General features: G+C 44.1%; 1 protein-coding gene across 25 annotated transcripts in view; it reads left to right on the forward strand.

Annotated features, from left to right (window-relative positions):
• The window catches only part of CLIP1 (CAP-Gly domain containing linker protein 1), a 97349-nt gene extending 82326 nt beyond the window's left edge, over positions 1-15023 (forward strand). For 14 of the 25 annotated variants that reach the window (XM_053279403.1, XM_053279397.1, XM_053279414.1 and 11 more), the window contains 7 exons: positions 816-868; positions 2571-2591; positions 6275-6392; positions 7630-7774; positions 9203-9252; positions 12297-12421; positions 13172-15023. In XM_053279403.1, coding sequence (XP_053135378.1) covers positions 816-868; positions 2571-2591; positions 6275-6392; positions 7630-7774; positions 9203-9252; positions 12297-12421; positions 13172-13394 — 735 coding nt within the window. In that variant the 3' untranslated portion in view covers positions 13395-15023. Of the gene's footprint in view, positions 1-815; positions 869-2302; positions 2519-2570; positions 2592-6274; positions 6393-7629; positions 9253-10144; positions 10482-12296; positions 12422-13171 lie in introns of those variants that run through there. The other 11 variants (XM_053279406.1, XM_053279409.1, XM_053279420.1 and 8 more) reach the window with 6 other exon arrangements.
• The last annotated feature ends 1793 nt before the right edge of the window (positions 15024-16816 follow it).

Here is a 16816-nt window from a genome sequence, read left to right on the forward strand (position 1 = left end):
GTTGTATGGCAAGCCTTGAAATTGAGTACAGCAATGCATTTAGCCTGCCTGTGTGGGGGAGGCAGACGAGCTGTCCTCAGAAGCTGGGGATGTGCTTTGTGCTGTCACCAAAATAGCTATTTTTGACTTCCAGCACATTTCTTAATACAATTGGAAGGCTGTTCTAGGCCAGACCCCCTGTGGATTGCAGTCACTTCTTTTAGGTGAGAAGCAGCAACCCATTAGGATCGAAGAGCCAGGGTCACCAAGGGACATGGTTGGGAACAACTAGCTAGGGAGGTCTTGGTGGGGTTGTCCCAGTTACTGGATCTGTGGGCCTGGAAGAGGCAAAAGAGGACCTCTTATGTTGGGGCACAAGAAACCCACAGGCCAAATAAGATTGGGGGGAGTGGTTCAGAGTTGAACCCTATTTACCAGTATCATACTCCTCGTCCCCAAGATTTGATGTTACCAATCAGGGGGTCATCTTAAATTCAGAGTCCTCTTCCTCTTAGGCAAATACAGCTATAAATTGTATTTACCTTGTGTTTTCTAAGGGGTTCGTCTTAAATTCAGTCTTGTCTTCTATTTGGGTAAATATGGTATGTGTTAAAGAGACCTGTTGACCTCACGTCACTGGGAATGACCGAGATCTATGAACGAGACTAAGTTAGAAACTGGTTTTTTTCCCTCTTTGTGCCTCTGGAAATAGCGGATTGCTTTTGCTTTGCCACTGAGACTCTGCAAATTGCATGGAATGTTTGCAATGGAAGATGGTCATTTTCTGTCTGTAACATGCTTAGTAAATGCCGCTTTGTTCTCTGTGTGTCTTTCAGCTGGACGAAGAGAGATCTGTCCTCAATAATCAGCTGTTAGAGATGAAAAAGAGGTATGCTTTCGTGTGTGTGTGTTTGTACGTACAGACAATTAGGGAAATTGGACAAAATAAAACTGTGATAGGACTGTTGTGATTCCTGCTCCCCATTTGGAGTTGAAATGGCCGGGACTGCACATTTCGGCTTTTTCAAAATGTCTTTGCATGTGAAATACTACACACATGCAAATAGTTGCATCCTTCTCATTACTAAAAAGTTGTGTGAAAATGCTTGATTTAAAGAAGCATTTAACATCCCTAGCACGTCCCATCCTCTGTTCCTCAGTTAGATGTTTCCCTCTGTTCTCTGCATTTCAGCACCCAGATAATTTAGTGCTATTTTTAGCACTAAATTTTGTATCAGTTGGAGCTCTAGAAAATGCACAAAGCCATCCCCACTGATGAGCTTCAAATCCTTTGTAAAGTAGCTCTGCCAAGAGCCTAGCCTGAGAATGCAGCATCTTCAAATTGACATTTTAGCACCACCCAGGGACATGGCTAATTCCAAACAGAAAGCACCCAGGAAAATGTATAATTATCCTGAGTTCCTGATGCTTCCCTTCTTCAGCTGCAGCCACCCAATTAACACTCTCAGAATCCTACACTTAGCACTGGCACTACTTAGTTTTGGAACAAACAAAAAAAAAATAGCTACCCCACTTGCATGGAAGCATGAATGAGTTGTATTTCTAAACTGTGCATACAGCTGGCCTACAGAAAATGTCTGTCTTTTTATTCAGTCGTAGTATTATTTCTACAACAATAAACCAAAGAATTAAACCAACCAGAGACCCACTTAAAAAAAATCTATTTCTGTGACTTAAAAAATTGCAAGAGGTTTTCTTTCTAATCTGGGATGCAAAGGTTTCTTATTGATGCCCTGCACTTTAAGCCCAGATTCACTCCCTAAGAAGCAGGCAATTGGAATTTACACCAAGTTGCAATTAGAACAGGGGCAAGTGGACAGCGACTTCTGGCTTCTAATGCAGACCAGGTTCCAAGCTCCTCTCGCCAGAGGGGAGAGGGCAGAAGGAGCTGCAGATGAAGTTGGGGGGTCTGTTTGATGGTCAAGATGCTGGCCCCCTAGAGCAGCCCCTCCAGATTTGCAAAAGACAAGAGGCCAGGGGCAGGGTGGGGTGGTCAGATCTCCAACTCTGAGACCTTTTCCCTATTACCATTCCACCCACCAGAATTCTTTCCTTCTTCTTTTTCATTTCCAAAAAGTGTTCCTTGTGATGTATAAAATTAGATGGCTGTCTCAGCTATTTAGGACTCTCTAGCTAACGAGGGGGCACAATGTTACTTCAGCTCATTAAGACCCATTGTGGATTTGCTAACTGTCTAACTGTCTCTGAGCTTGCGCTATTTTCTCAATACTCATTCCACTCCTCTCTCTTCCCTTTCCTACCCTTGCTTCCTTTGCTATATCTGTGTGTCTTTAATGGTAAGACTAAAGAAAGTCTATCCACGTTACAATAAATAACTTTTTTTTCTCCAATAAAGTTGTTGTACATATTTTTGGCTGCCTTTTGTTCCCTCAGTGTCTTGCTTTTTTTCTTTTGTTTTTGTAAAATACTCAGCAAAAAAAATCTTTTTTTTTAATTTTTTTACAACAACAGAATCCACTTCAGTGCAAATTTAGTTCTTCCTTTACTGTATTTTGCATTTCTCTTCCATGTTTCTAACATGTGGTTCTTGTTATCTTGCATTTTTAAAGCTTGCCCAGTATCACTTTAAGGTACTTGCTTCATTATTGGAATTTCTTGGTTTTTTTTGTGGCAAGGGAAGAATCTGGGTGGTCATTCTGGCAAGGGGTTATTGGGAGTAATCCATGTGATCTGGATGGATTGTTCAGACCTGTCTGCAATCCACTAGGAATGTCTCCTGACATTGCTTGGAGTATTTGGAGCTGTCAGCAGAGAGACTGTTCAAAGTCAAGGCGGAAGGGAAATATGGGACAGTTTTAAAACTGAGAATAAATGACAGAGGGACAGAAGGAGGCCAGCAGCAGAGCACCTGCTTTGCATGCAGAAAGACTTTCTGGCATCTCCTGTTAAAAAGAATCTCAAGTATCAGGGATAGGAATGACCTCTTCCTGAGCCCCTGGAAAGCCACAACCAGTCTGAGTAGATAATCCTGGGCTAGAGACACCAACTGGCTGGCTCTGTATAAGGGAGCTTAGATGTTTGAAGAAAGGGCACTTGGTGAAATGAGTAGTTACTGGCACTGCACTTCCCAGTTTGCAGAAGGAGCGTAGAATGCTAATGCTCTAAAGGAGAGCCTTCATGATAAGCTGTGGAAATCTCCAAAACTATGTGTATTCTGCACACCTATGGGATCGCCCAGAAGCACAACATTTTCCATCCTGAGAAGCTCAGCTTTTCTTTTAAAGCAAGTTACTAGTCCTCATGGTGTGGAGAAAAGCTTATAAAGCTCTCCATGCGCTTGCCCTCTGCCCAGGGGCGAAACTATAATAGGGCAAGGGAAGACAGCTGTCTGGGCACCCACTGCGTTGGGGGGCCCCCCACAGAGGCAAATCACATGACTGACTCCCCCAGCCACGCACCTGCCCAGGCTTCCTTCAGTTGTATTCATCCTCCAAAACTGATGTAAGTGTTAAGTAACCTGGAGCTACCAGAACAGCATGTCTTTCTCTAGTACCATTAAATGACTTGCATCGTCCACAATTTATAAAACCTTTTAAAAAATAATTTAGGATGATGTTCTATTGTGGCACATAGGTTATATATATATATATAAATTTTACTGTGCTTTTTGTTACCACTATTCAGCCTCATTTAAGATTTCTTTACTTCGTGAACTGAGCTTGGGGGGGGGGCATTTTAAAATCTTGTCACTGGGCCCACTCCAACCTTGCTATGCCACTGCCTCTGCCATTTTCAGTCTCTTTGACTACCAAGCCAGAGGTTGCTGGTTCGAATCCCCACTGGTATGTTCTATATCAGGCAGCAGCGCTATAGGAAGATGCTGAAAGGCATCATCTAATACTACGCGGGAGATGGCAATGGTCAACCCCTCCTGTATTCTACCAAAGACAACCACAGGGCTCTGTGGTCGCCAGGAGTCGAAACCGACTCGACGGCACACTTTACTTTACAACTAACTAAATGTGTGGTCAAGATTCAGCCCTTGAAATCTAGGTGAATGCATTCAAGTGCTTCAGTATTCTGCACAATCAGAATTAGGTTTAAATATCATTGAGCTTTACTGGAACAAAACAAAACAAAAACCTGACACTTGTGATGTTTAGGAAAGCCACTCCGGGCAGATGTTCAGGGCTGTGGCTTAATTTCTTCAACTCTTTCACACTGTGTTTTACACGAAAACAATCATCTGAGCTGTGCTGCGTGCCTCTGTGTCTGTACATCCCAGATTCTCTACTTGCTGCTTCCATTACTAAGAATAAACATCTGCATAAATTCAAAGGACTTCTGTGCTGTATTTCCATCATTGCTTGTTCTGAAATTTTATTCTGGGCTACTGCAAGGATCGTACTGTATTTTGCACGCTGGTTATTGTGGTTCTCACTAACTGTAGAGATATTGTAGACACTCACCGATTGGGCCCCTTGAATCTCTCTTTCTGGATTTGCATTGTGCTGTCCCAAGACATGCATGTTTATATTCTGTCTCACTGCTCAGTTCTGCTAGATTTTATATTCCTTGTATGACAGTTCTTTTAAGCAGTAGACTGCTTTCCTCTAAAGGACGTGAACCCATTGGAATTGCCTCCTGTGCAGGCCCCATGGTAGCAAACAGGAATGATACAGCGGCATCTCAATATATTCAGAGAGGCTTCTAGATGAGTTTTTTAAAATTGTGGAATTTGTCCCCCAGAAGTAGTATTCATATAATCCAATTGTACGGAAAAGGCGCTGCATTCCAATTCTTTTGAAAAGCTTGTGCCTGGCTTAAAGGAAGCCTGGAGGCAGCTTGTTGATTATTTTCACCACCACTTGTTTTTTTCAGTAGCTGCTCAAATTAGCTTGGCTTTTGAGTGTTTTCATGTGGGTTTCAGGATGTACAGTTTACAGGCGTCTAGGTTAGGCTGAGAGGTAGTAAGTGGCCCAAGATTCATGGCAAAACCGGAGTTTAAGGGGCCAGAGGTTGCCAAATCTGCACATCTGAATGCAGGAAATTCAACCAGCCTGAGGCTTTCTTTTTAGAACTCCAATTTGTCACCCCAACCCAGGGTTAAACGCAGCCTGCGTTACATTTGAATTTGGAGCCACAGGCTCCGTTTCCTGTGACCAAAGTTGAGGGAGGAAGCTCCTCCCTCTCTCTGGCTGTGATTGGCTGTGCGGGCTGTCCTTCGTGCAAGAAGGAAGCCCGCAGCACCAGTTCCCCCTCCTCTCTGCAGTCTCACTGACAGCAGGCTCCCTGCTCTCCATTATGTCAAAATGTGGACAGGAGAGTGAGTTGGGAAGCAGGACCATGGGTCCATTGGACCCCCCAGTTCCACATTTCATGTGAATGCAGCCTCTGACTGCTACACCATACTGGCTGCCAAGCCTTCCCTTGATTCTGAGAGAGATGTAAAGTCAAACTCCCTCTCTCCACCCCAAATGCCACAACACAGCTTTTACAATACAGGCAAATAGAAACTGCTTCATCCACAGTCCAGTAAAGATGAACTGAGGCTCCACCAATAGAGGGTCCATTCTACAGATAGTATTTTTCCACATGGTGCCTTGTCTTAACCACCATGTGTCGGGAAGTCACTCTGTGAGAGAGGAAGATGTTAGCCTTGTCTTCTACGTTGAATAAGGCTAGGATACAATCTTAGGGATTCCTTGCTCTTTCTTTCCCCTCCCACAACAAAACTGCACTCTGATCAAATATGCCCCATTGCTAAGGCCCAGCAGATATAAAACAGGCCTGCTGTGAAATTCCTGACCTTACAGAAATTAGTGAGGACCATCTAATATTTCCAGCTTCATCCATGCTTTGCATGACAACTGTGTAATGGAGCTTTGCATGTCTGTTTTTTGTTGCTTGTTCACAACTATTCCAAGAAGTAACAATACTTTGGAGTGAGGCTCACTCCATGCAACCCTTCTCCCCACCCAGCCCTTTCCAACTCTCTCTCTCCTAATTCTATTAACATTTTTCTTTAAATTCAAATGGATACCATGATATGCAGATTCTGGCATAAATCTACGTAGGTAAAACTTTTCACTTTTATTTCCACTATTGTAAAATCCCAGACAATCTTGCCAAATAAAAAAGTCTCAGTCCACTAAACCAGAACTGAAACTTCTGTTAAGAATCGCTTCCGTTAATATATCCTTTCTTTTAGAAATTGTCCTCTTTCCCCCTTATCCCCCTGTCTGGGCTTTGAGTAACATCAACAGGATTTGCCTTCACCTAATTCCTGAAACAATTTGACACTCTCTTTTAGAGAATCCAACTTTAAAAAAGAAATTGATGAAGAGAGAGCTTCTTTACAGAAATCCATCAGTATTACTAGTGCCTTGATCACAGAAAAAGATGAAGAACTGGATAAACTCAGAAATGAGGTACTGTTCTAGAAGTGTATGATTTATGCCATCTGCTGATTTGTGTTTTATTTTTTGGCTGGTTCACAAATTACCTCCTTTCCTCCCTTTTATTTATTTATTTGATTTATTTGTGTATTTATTTGATTTATATACCGCCCCTCCAAAAATGGCTCAGGGCAGTTTACAACAAATAAAAACAAAATCAATTAACAGTTAAGATCAAAACTAAATCAATTAAACAATTAAAATCATTGAAACATTAAAAACATTAACATTAAAATAATTTAAAACCAGCATTAAAATTTAAATTTTATGGAAGTACTGCAATCTCAGCCTTTCTCTGGCATGTAGTGAACGTGGGCAAATGTAATGGGTGAATCAGCTGATCACAGATTTGCTGTGCAAAGATGTTCCATGGAAAACTAATCAACTGGAATGTATAAATACTGTACCAGATTCCGCCAAATGATTCAAAGGAAAAGTTATCTTCTAAAATGACGGAGGTGCTTTCATCCTAGCCCTTTTCTCTAAAAATCCTGTTCTTCATTTGCTCACTTTTTACAGAGAATCCAGACAACATCTTGACAGATCATTGCAGTCCAATATTTTCTGTGTTACCCTTTCATGTTTTTTCAGACTTGACTTGACACGATATTCTTTAAAAGCAACAAAACACAATTGCAATGCCATTCAGGAGCAACGATTTCTTTCAACAGGGAATTAATTTAAAGAGTGTGAGCTCCCAGAGCTCATATCTGGGCCAAAGTCTATCAGGTGTCTCCAAAATCTCTAATAATATTAACACCTATTGCTAGTCTTCAGTATTCAGTACTCAGAAATACCATCTCTAAACAGAAGAAAGAGGAGAGCTGGTCTGGTGGTAGCAAGCATGACTTGTCCCCTTAGCTAAGCAGGGTCCGCCCTGGTTGTATTTGAATGGGAAACCACATGTGAGCACTGTAAGATATTCCCCTCATGGGATGGAGCCACTCTGGGAAGAGCAGTTCCCTCCCTGGCAGCATCTCCAAGATAGGGCTGAGAGAGAGTCCTGCCTGCAACCTTGGAGTAGCTGCTGCCAGTCTGTGTAGAGAATACTGAACGAGATAGACCAAGGGCCTGACTCAGTATATGGCAGAAGTAACAGTGCAGGATATTATGACTAGTATATACCCTTAATGTATTGATTCCAGTGTCCCCTTACAAGATTTGTTTTCCTCGGGTGTGCCTACTCTCTCTTTGTCTCTAACGTTTGCAGGTCACAGTGTTGCGTGGAGAGAATGCCACTGCAAGGAATTTGCATTCCGTCGTTCAGTCGCTTGAGTCTGATAAACTAAAACTTGAGCTAAAAGTAAAGAACCTGGAGCAGAAGCTCAGAGAGAGCCAGAAACCCAGCTCCTCAGGTAAAACCAGCTCTGGTCTGTTTATCATATGCTGGATCCCTTCAGATGACATCACTTAAGCAGGGGTCCCTCCATGTGGTGACAGCGAGAGTCTCCTTGTGGTGGTAAAAGCCATTTGGTCTAAATCGTCCTCTCAAAGAAGGGAATCTATCCTCACTTGATGTTAGTGGTTCAGCTAGGGTGAGATCTCTCATTATGTTACATTTCTTGAAGTTATCACCTGATATGTGGAACTGCTGTTGGTTGTCATGTGATCTTGGGGGTGGGGATACACCTGTCCATATTGTTGAGTGTCTACACAAAAAACGTACCAGTAATTTATGGACAAGAATTCCCTGTCACAAACATGCTTTTTCACAGCATGGTCACCTGCTTCTCTAATTAGAGTGTGACTCCATTCAGCCATTTCCCAAGTAGTAAGTTCCCTCATTACCGGGGTCCTAAGATTTGGGCTGGCCGTGGTAGCCAGCAAAAAATTGTCGCCATGGCTCTTCTGCCCCTCCCGCCCCCACTTCCCCTGCAGAGGGAAGACCAAAGTCTTAGTCCTACACAGGGCTGCCAAAATCTTCTGCCCCTCCCGCCCCCACTTCCCCTGCAGAGGGAAGACCAAAGTCTTAGTCCTACACAGGGCTGCCGAAATCCACTAGTCTACTAGTAGATTGAAAGGGAGTCGGGTTCAGATCCCCGAATCCAGAGTGGCGGAGATGGGCACCGCGAAGCATCCAGTGCTGTAACGCAACTAGTTCCCAAGAAGCTGGCGGGAGCCCCGGGGAGAGTTCTCTTTTCTTTGTGAGGGGCAGGGCGCCCTGGAATGGGATCGCCCCGAGAGAGGGGCCCAAGCTTATGGAGAGGAGAGCTGGTCTTGTGGTAGCAAGCATGACTTGTCCCCTTAGCAAAGCAGGGTCCGCCCTGGTTGCATATGAAAGAGAGACTAGAAGTGTGAGCACTGGAAGAGATTCCCCTCAGGGGATGGAGCTGCTCTGGGAAGAACATCTAGGTTCCAAGTTCCCTTCCTGGAATCATCTCCAAGATAGGGCTGAGAGAGACTCCTGCCTGCAACTCTGGAGAAGCTGCTGCCAGTCTGTGAAGACAATACTGAGCTAGATAGACCAATGGTCTGACTCAGTATATGGCAGCTTCCTATGTACTAGTCTGCCATGAGTGAAAAATGATGCCTGACGAGTGAAAAAAGCCCTGATGAGCAATGTACCATAATCGCTTGACGAGTAAAATATTTTGTCTGGCTGATATTTCCAGTATTTCTTCATCCCCTGGTCATGCACACTGTGTTCAAGATCGAGGGAACCGGAAGTTGGGAGCATTGCCCTCTTCCCAAGCTCACTGCCAGAACCACAGAGGAAAGGAAGCTCAAATACCCCCACTTTCCCCCTCAAATACTTTGACACTTTGCTTTTCTTTCCCCCCAAGATGATACAGCTGGTGGCACCCTCCAGGACGAAAACAGCCATGAAAGCCAGGTATTGTTTCTTCCCTGTCGGCCCCACTTCGCAAGCAGCCTGTTAACTGCAAAGCAGCTGACCTGCTAGATGCTACACGGTGTTAGCATGGTCGGTGGTTCTCCCTCACTTTGTTTCTAATGGGAATGAGGGAGAAGGGTGAGAAAAGGGGCCAGCTGTGGAGGTGAGGGAGGACGTCTTAAAGCCAATTATAATTTGCGGGGAGCCTGAAGCATCCTGGGTGAGGGCCCATAACACAGTGATAGAGCACATCGTTGGTCCCCTTTGCTAAGCAAGGTCTGCCCTGGTTGCATTTGAATGGGAGACCACATGTGAGCACTGTAAGATATTCCCCTTAGGGGATGGGGCTGCTCTGGGAAGAGCATCTGCCTACTTGCATGCAGAAGGTTCCAAGTTCCCTACCTGGAAACATCTCCAAGATAGGGCTGAGGGGGATTCTTTCCTGCAGCCTTGGAGAAGGCACTGCCAGTCTGTGAAGACAGTACTGAGCTAGATAGACCAACGATCTGACTCAGTATATGGCAGCTTCCTATGTTCTGTGTTCCTCTTATGACAGGTGTCGGCAGTCAGCCCTGCCAAGGCACTGGGATGTCAGCATTTGTACAAGGTTGCCCCTGCCCCTTAAATGGTGAAATTTAACTACCAGTTAATAACTGGTAGTAGTAACTTCCAATTCTTCAGCAGATTTCACAACATGTGGACTGTTTAAAAAATACAGTGGGTGTGTGTGTGTCAGAGATTATGTGTACCCCAGGCCTAATTCATGGTAACATATTGCGCATACTAAGTAATAGTAAGGAGCATAATTCGCATACTAATGCTTGGTCTCTTTCTTCTTTCCTCTTTTGGCTTTTGCTTTCAACTGCTGCTACGAACATTTTCCTCCAATCAGCATATGGTTTGTTTCTGCTTTCTCTGCTTTTTTAAAAAAATTGACCACCTGTCTGTTTTAATCAGCTTGGTATGATCCAGCAGGGCAAGCTTTAGTCTCTCTTCTCTTGTGAGGCTGCCCCAGAGTTCTCTGCTACGCCGTCTAGAAAGGGAGTCGTTTTCTCCTTAGTGGACAGAGGCACTCAAGCCAAAGGGTGGGACGAGCTCTGGCAACCTTTCCATGAGTAAAGTGTCCAGACCCTGGGGGTGACAGTAGGGCTTATAAGGTCCCCAGGAGAGTAATGTGGGTGCTGTGTACTAAATTACACTGGTTTTGTGGGATGCTGAGCCACCAAGACCACTATTTGCACAATCTGTCAAGGACATCTTAGAGTTTTTCTTTTTTTCCTTCCCCTGCCCATGACAATGGGAGCACTGAGGTTAGGAACGGGGGTGGGGGTACTGTAGAGCTGGAAAGGGGGGGTGCAGAAAGGGCACAGTGCAGCCCTGTGCTAGATCTGACCAGTGCCTGGATTAGAGACCACCGAGGAACCTCATGTATGCCCCCAGCGGATGAAAGGTGGAACAGACATGTATTAAATTGGGGGTCCTCAAACATGGGTCCTCTCAGATGTTGTTGGACTGCAGTTCACATCATCCCTTGCCACAATAGCTGAACTGTTGTGGCTGGGGATGATGGGAGTTGTGGTCAACAACATCTGGGGACTCAAGTTCAAGAACTCCTTTATTAAATAAATAGACAAAGAGGGTAACAAATGTTATTGAGGGGTAAGCGCACCTTCCTTATGAGGAAAGGATAGAGCATTGGGATTTTTTAATTTAAGGAAAAAGATGCCCGGAAGGATATATAACTGATAATGATGCATCATGTGGAAGAAGCTGACAGAGAGGTTTCTTCTTGATAATATAGAACTTGAGGTTGTCCAGTAAAACTTGCCATAGATTCAGGATAGGCAAAAGAGAATTCTTCACACAGTGCAGAATTTTAACTTGCTTAAGTCACTATCCTCAAGGGCGCTTTCCAGGCTAGCTGCTCAACGGCAACAAAATGCCTCCATTCAAGCAAGTCACATTCAAAAAGTGAACAGCAGGGCAGCAGTCTTGTGGAAGCGAACAACCTGAAAAAACAGCAACTTTCTTACACCGGATATCTGATGTCCTTGCTCTGCTGTCTGCGTACAGACTGTGGTGTCACAACACAGGAAGTGTGGAAGCACATTTCCGAGATACGACGTGACCCTGTTGCAGGGTCTGATCTGGAAAGCGCCCAGATGTGGTGGCGGCTGCTGGTTAAAATTGCTTTAAAAAGGAACTGGACAAATGCTTGAAGTCTGTTGATGACTATTAGTCATCATGGCTATTGAAACATCCATGTTCAGAGACAGTAGACCCTGAATATCAGCTGTTGACAGGCCTGTAACCAGCCTCAAAACAAATTTTTGAGGGGATTGCACAAGTCAGGGGAGGCAGGTTATAAAATGTTCAGTGAAAACAGTCAGTGAGGCTGGGGAAGAAAGATAATTTTTTGGTGTGGCAGGTACACACCATGCCTCCAGCTGGCTATGGGCCTGGCTGTTGAGCAGCAGCTGGAGAGGAGTTTTGCCTTCATATCCTATTTCCTGGAGGCATCCAACTGGTCTCTTTGAAGAAGGGAGTGCTAGTCTTGCAGGATCTTTGGTCTGGCCCAGCAAGGATTTTCTGATGTTTCACGTTCTGATGTCGATCCTAAGCTCATTCTTTCTAAGATTTGCCATCCAAATGTGCCACTTGGGGTGAGGCCTTCAGCCAGCCTTGTGATTATGCTGTGCTACTCAAGAGAGCTGCTGAAGAGAGAAACTCCTGGCAGCAGATCAAAGCATGCTTATCTCAAAACAGTTCTATCCTGTAAGATATGTTTCCCTGGTGTGACAACTCACACTTCCACCTTATTCTAGAATGAGACTGATCAGCACGGTTTAATGCTTAAAAGTGACTCATGTGTGTGATTATTTTTAGGCCTTCTTCAAAATCCACTCAGTTCATTTTGCTTTGATGCTCAGTTTCTGCACTTTGCTTATGCCACACTTTGTTTTTAGCTAATGTTTTCTTCAAAAGAAAACCTTACATGTTCTGAGTTATTAATTCTGTCTCCTCCTTCCCCTATAAACCTTCAGATTGACTTCCTAAACTCTGTCATAGTGGATCTTCAAAGGAAAAACAATGAGTTGAAACTGAAAGTGGAAATGATGTCTGAGGCAGCACTCAATGGCAATGAGGAAGAAGTTACTAATTTCGACAGGTTGGGCACTTCTAATATTACTTGGGAATCTTGGTTGCATTCACTGTTATGGCTGTTGGGTTCAACCTCCACCAAACGCCAGCCAGAAACCCCATAGGACCGAAATGCTGAGCATGTTTGGCTCTTCAAAATGTGCTATGGTCCACTGTCATTTGGTAATGGTTTTCAAGTGGTATACCTTCAGGGAACCCTTGCCTAGCACCCCTCCCCCACAAGAGTCCAGGCAGAGTCACTCGGCCCTTATCAGTCCCATGAAACTGATTGCCAAGAAATTTAAGACCGGCAAAAGGAAGTTCTTTTTCACACAATGCATAATTAACCCATGCAATTCTCTGCCATAAGATGTGGTGACAGTTAACAGCCTGGATGGCTTTAAGAAGGGTTTAGATACATTCATGGAGAACAGATCTATCAATGGCTACTAGTCTGAGGGCTATAGACCATCTCCAGCCTAAGAAACAAGATGTCTCTCAGTACCAGTTGCAGGGGAGCAACAGCAGGAGGGAGAGCAGCTCTTGCCTGTGGGCTTCTCGTAGGCATCTGGTGGTCCACCATGAGTAACAGGATGCTGGACTTTATAGGCCTTGGGCCTGATTCAGCAGTGCTATTCTTATGTTCCTTTGTTATGTAAATATGCCTGTTCACAGGTGTCTTGATTTACATAATCTTTCCCCATAGCCCTGCCCATTTCTTTAGCAAAGACATAATGGTGAAACTCCAGCCTTATTTGCTAAATTGTTCTCTTGACAGTGAGGAAGAAAACCAAACCAAGAAGAAGCCTCGTCTTTTTTGTGACATTTGTGACTGTTTTGATCTCCATGACACTGAAGATTGTCCAACTCAAGCCCAGGCATCGGACGATCCTCCACATTCGACTTACCATGGCAGCCGGAAAGAAGAGCGTCCCTATTGTGAAATCTGTGAAATGTTTGGGCATTGGGCTACAAATTGCAATGATGATGAGACCTTCTGATGCGGGAGAGGACCAGGGAGAAAAAACCTTGCTCTGCACATCAGCCGGACAATGACCACCACCAGCATTCAAGCATGCCGACGTCAGGAATTGAGGATGGCTGTTCTTGCCCTCCCAGACTCTTCACAACCAACTGGCTTAGAAAGATATTTTGATCTTCCACAGGAAAAAAATATTTTATTCTGCCCTTGCATAAGCTAAAATCAAATTTCAAATAAATAGTTTACTAGGCAGGTTTCTGCCATTTTCTTTTCCAACTTCTGGGTTTGCATCATCTTTAAAGGGAAACTTCCCATATGTCACCTATAGGAAATTTAAAAACAAAACACCACTCTAGTTATGTTTTAGGTTATTTAAAGACCTTTAAAAATTATGCTGTTAATTTTCATATTTGCACTAAGCTCTTCAAGCTGCATTTGTATGTTTTTAGATTTTGTAAAGTTTTGACACTGGAATGAGTTAGGAGACGAACTCTTCTTTTTAATTGTTTTCAACTGCTCAGTTATCTCTTGAACCCGTGAGCTCTGGTGCACTACCTAGAGATCAGTAGTGCCTTTATTTCAACAAGACTTCTTAACAGTGTGAAATTTTTGTTTAAAAAAATATCATGAAGCAGGTAAGCAAACAAGCTACTGTGGGAAAACCTTTTTCTAAAGAAACCTCTTGCGCTGTGCACATTCTGGCAACATCCTTTTCCGTGTCCTTTCAGCTTCTGTAGAATTGTACATACGTACATATATAAAGATATATATTTAAGAAAAGGTTTATATTTTGGGAAAGTTTATCTTATTTTCTTCAGTGCTTCTTTTCATCTGTTCTCCTCGGACTCCCTTGTGCACAGCCTAGTAACTTGATGCAATGACTTTAAAAAGCCTCAAGCTTGGGAGATTTCTTTGTTTACTGTGGAATTTGTATCCTGTAACAGGCTTTTTTACAAAATTTAAAGTCCATTCAGAAATCAAGCCTTTTTTGATAAATAAGTAGTTTATTTATTTTTCCCCCATCCTTGGTTTGAATTTTGTTCCAGATGAATGTAAAACAGAAAATTCAATATTTAATAATTGTGAATTTTCTAAAGTCAAGAACCTTACAAGGAATGAAGAAAACTTTAAAAACCAATGGAACGCACTGTTATGGGTGAAACTGTGCCATGCTTACTTATTGCATGTGTAGTTCCTGGTGAGATTACTCTGTCATGGAGTTCTGCTTAACATAAGTAAAAATTATACCACAAAACCTGATTTAAATCTCTCTCTTCTTTTGAATGTCTCAAACATAAATGTAAAAGAGAGAAATTATATCTTCCCTGCTCTCTGTACATTAAAGAGGAATTTAACTCTTGTATAATGTGTGTAAATATGTATGTGTGTATATATATATATGTATATAGATATAGCTATATAGAGATATATAGATATATATATCTACACGCGCACACATACACCTCTTGTTTAATTTCCCCCAGATTACAGACAGTATTTGGCATATGAATCTAAAGCCAATCTAATGTAATTGCTTGAAATTTTGAGTAATGAATGTATTATAGTGATAGAAGCAAAAAGCAGGGAAATCAGTATTAAACTAAACTAAGTGTACTGTATCTTTAATAAAATGGTTATTCTCTTGTCACACTTGTTTTGTTCTTCCTTTGCCTTGGAGTTATTAAAACCAGAGCTTTACCAACATTTTTTGACACAGGGATGGATGTGGGAAGTCTAAGTGACCCCCTTGATGGGTCTCACTGCTCTTTATTTTTAATAAAGCCCTAGAGCACAGATGCTCTGTGTGGGATGGGATAACTAGCTTAACCCGCACAGAGCATCTGCACGCTAGTACTGGATTGCTCCCCTCACCCCCTGCCACAGCCCCCTCCCCTCAGAGATCTCTCCACCCTCACCTGAGCTGCACTCCTGCTGCTCCACCTGCTCCATTCCTTTACTCCATCCCACTCACCTTTCTTGGTCGCGGCTGCAGCGTTGTGGCTCCTATTAGCCAAGCTGCTGCCCCCTGTCTCCAGAGACCTCCCGCCTTCACCTAAGTCCCGCTCCTTCCCCTCCCCCTCCCCACAGGAGCAGCAACAGTTGACCAGGCGGGCTCTTCCTCCCGGCTGCCACCGCGATGGCTGCTTATTCCCTATATGTGGGATGGGAGTATGTTAAGCTGCCTGTTGAAACATTTCTGCAAATGCATATTTGCATACAGGGACGTAGCTAGGGGAGAGGGGGCCGTGTTCATCCCTCTCTCTGGCAGCCCCCCAGAGTGAGGTAGATAATGAAGAATATAGGAAGGGTTGGAGCTAGAGAGCCCTCAGGAGCAGGGGCATAGCAAGGTTGGAGTGGGTCCAGAGACAAGATTTTAAAATGGGCCCCTCACTGATATACAAAAACACACTTCACAATATATATAGTGCACTCACACCCCCATCATGAATATGGTGAATATCTAGTTCACATTGAATCTAGTTTTTTTACTCTCTGCTACTGCCGATCTCCAAGAGACTCAACATAATTCATAGGGGGTGCAACATGGGCAGGTGGGGAGTCATGTGATGTGCCTCTGGGGGACCCTAAGACTGCTGTCTCCCCTTGCCTAATGGTAGTTACGCCCCTGCTCAGGAGCTGGGGGGCCTGTGTTCTTTGAACCCTTTCGCTCAATTATGGCTACGCCCCTGTTTGCATATACAGACCTGTTTTCTCTTCTTCCATTCTCATGAGTTCAGTTGCTGTGTGTGTCCTCCAGAATCCATGGGTTAAAAATACTGTGTGTGTCACGGTGTGTGTGTGCTTAACTTGGGGAGGGGAAGGCTTGCTCCAAAGGCCTTTAGGTCCAGGCCAGGCTCCAAAATTACCCCGTGCACCTCTGAGGAGTCAGAAGAAGAAGAAAAAGGTGCCAGTGTCCCCTCTAACAGGGATCCCCAGATATTGTTGACTACAACTCCCAGCATCCCCAGCTAGAATGGCTTTTGCTTGGGGATGCGGGGAGTTGTAGTCAATATCTGGGAATCCCTGTTCAAGGGGACACTGGTGCAGTGTCCCCTCGACCTGGAATTCCCTGATGTTGACTACAACTCCCAGCATCCCTAGCTGCAACAGCCTTTAAAAAAAATTTTTTTTTAAGGAGCTTTTTTTTAAAAAGCTTCATGCTCCCCAGCAGAGCCCACTGTCGTCATGCTTAGTACTGATGGGGCTTTCTCCCAAGTAAGCCTGCGCGCTTACCTCGGATCGCGGCCCCTCCGGGGCTCATCCACCCGAGGCGGCGGCCTGTCCTTCCCCTATCCCCTTCCCCAGGCGGCGCCGCCGCCTCCCTGTTGTCTCAGACAGCGCGCATGAGCCGGCGTAGAGACCGAGCGAGACACACACTTTCCCCAGCCCGGTGCATCTGAGCATGCTCAGTCACCATCAGCCTTCGAGCATGCTCAGTAT

This window comes from Hemicordylus capensis, chromosome 15, assembly GCF_027244095.1.
Source record: "Hemicordylus capensis ecotype Gifberg chromosome 15, rHemCap1.1.pri, whole genome shotgun sequence".
In the NCBI taxonomy this organism is placed as follows: Eukaryota; Metazoa; Chordata; class Lepidosauria; order Squamata; family Cordylidae; genus Hemicordylus; species Hemicordylus capensis.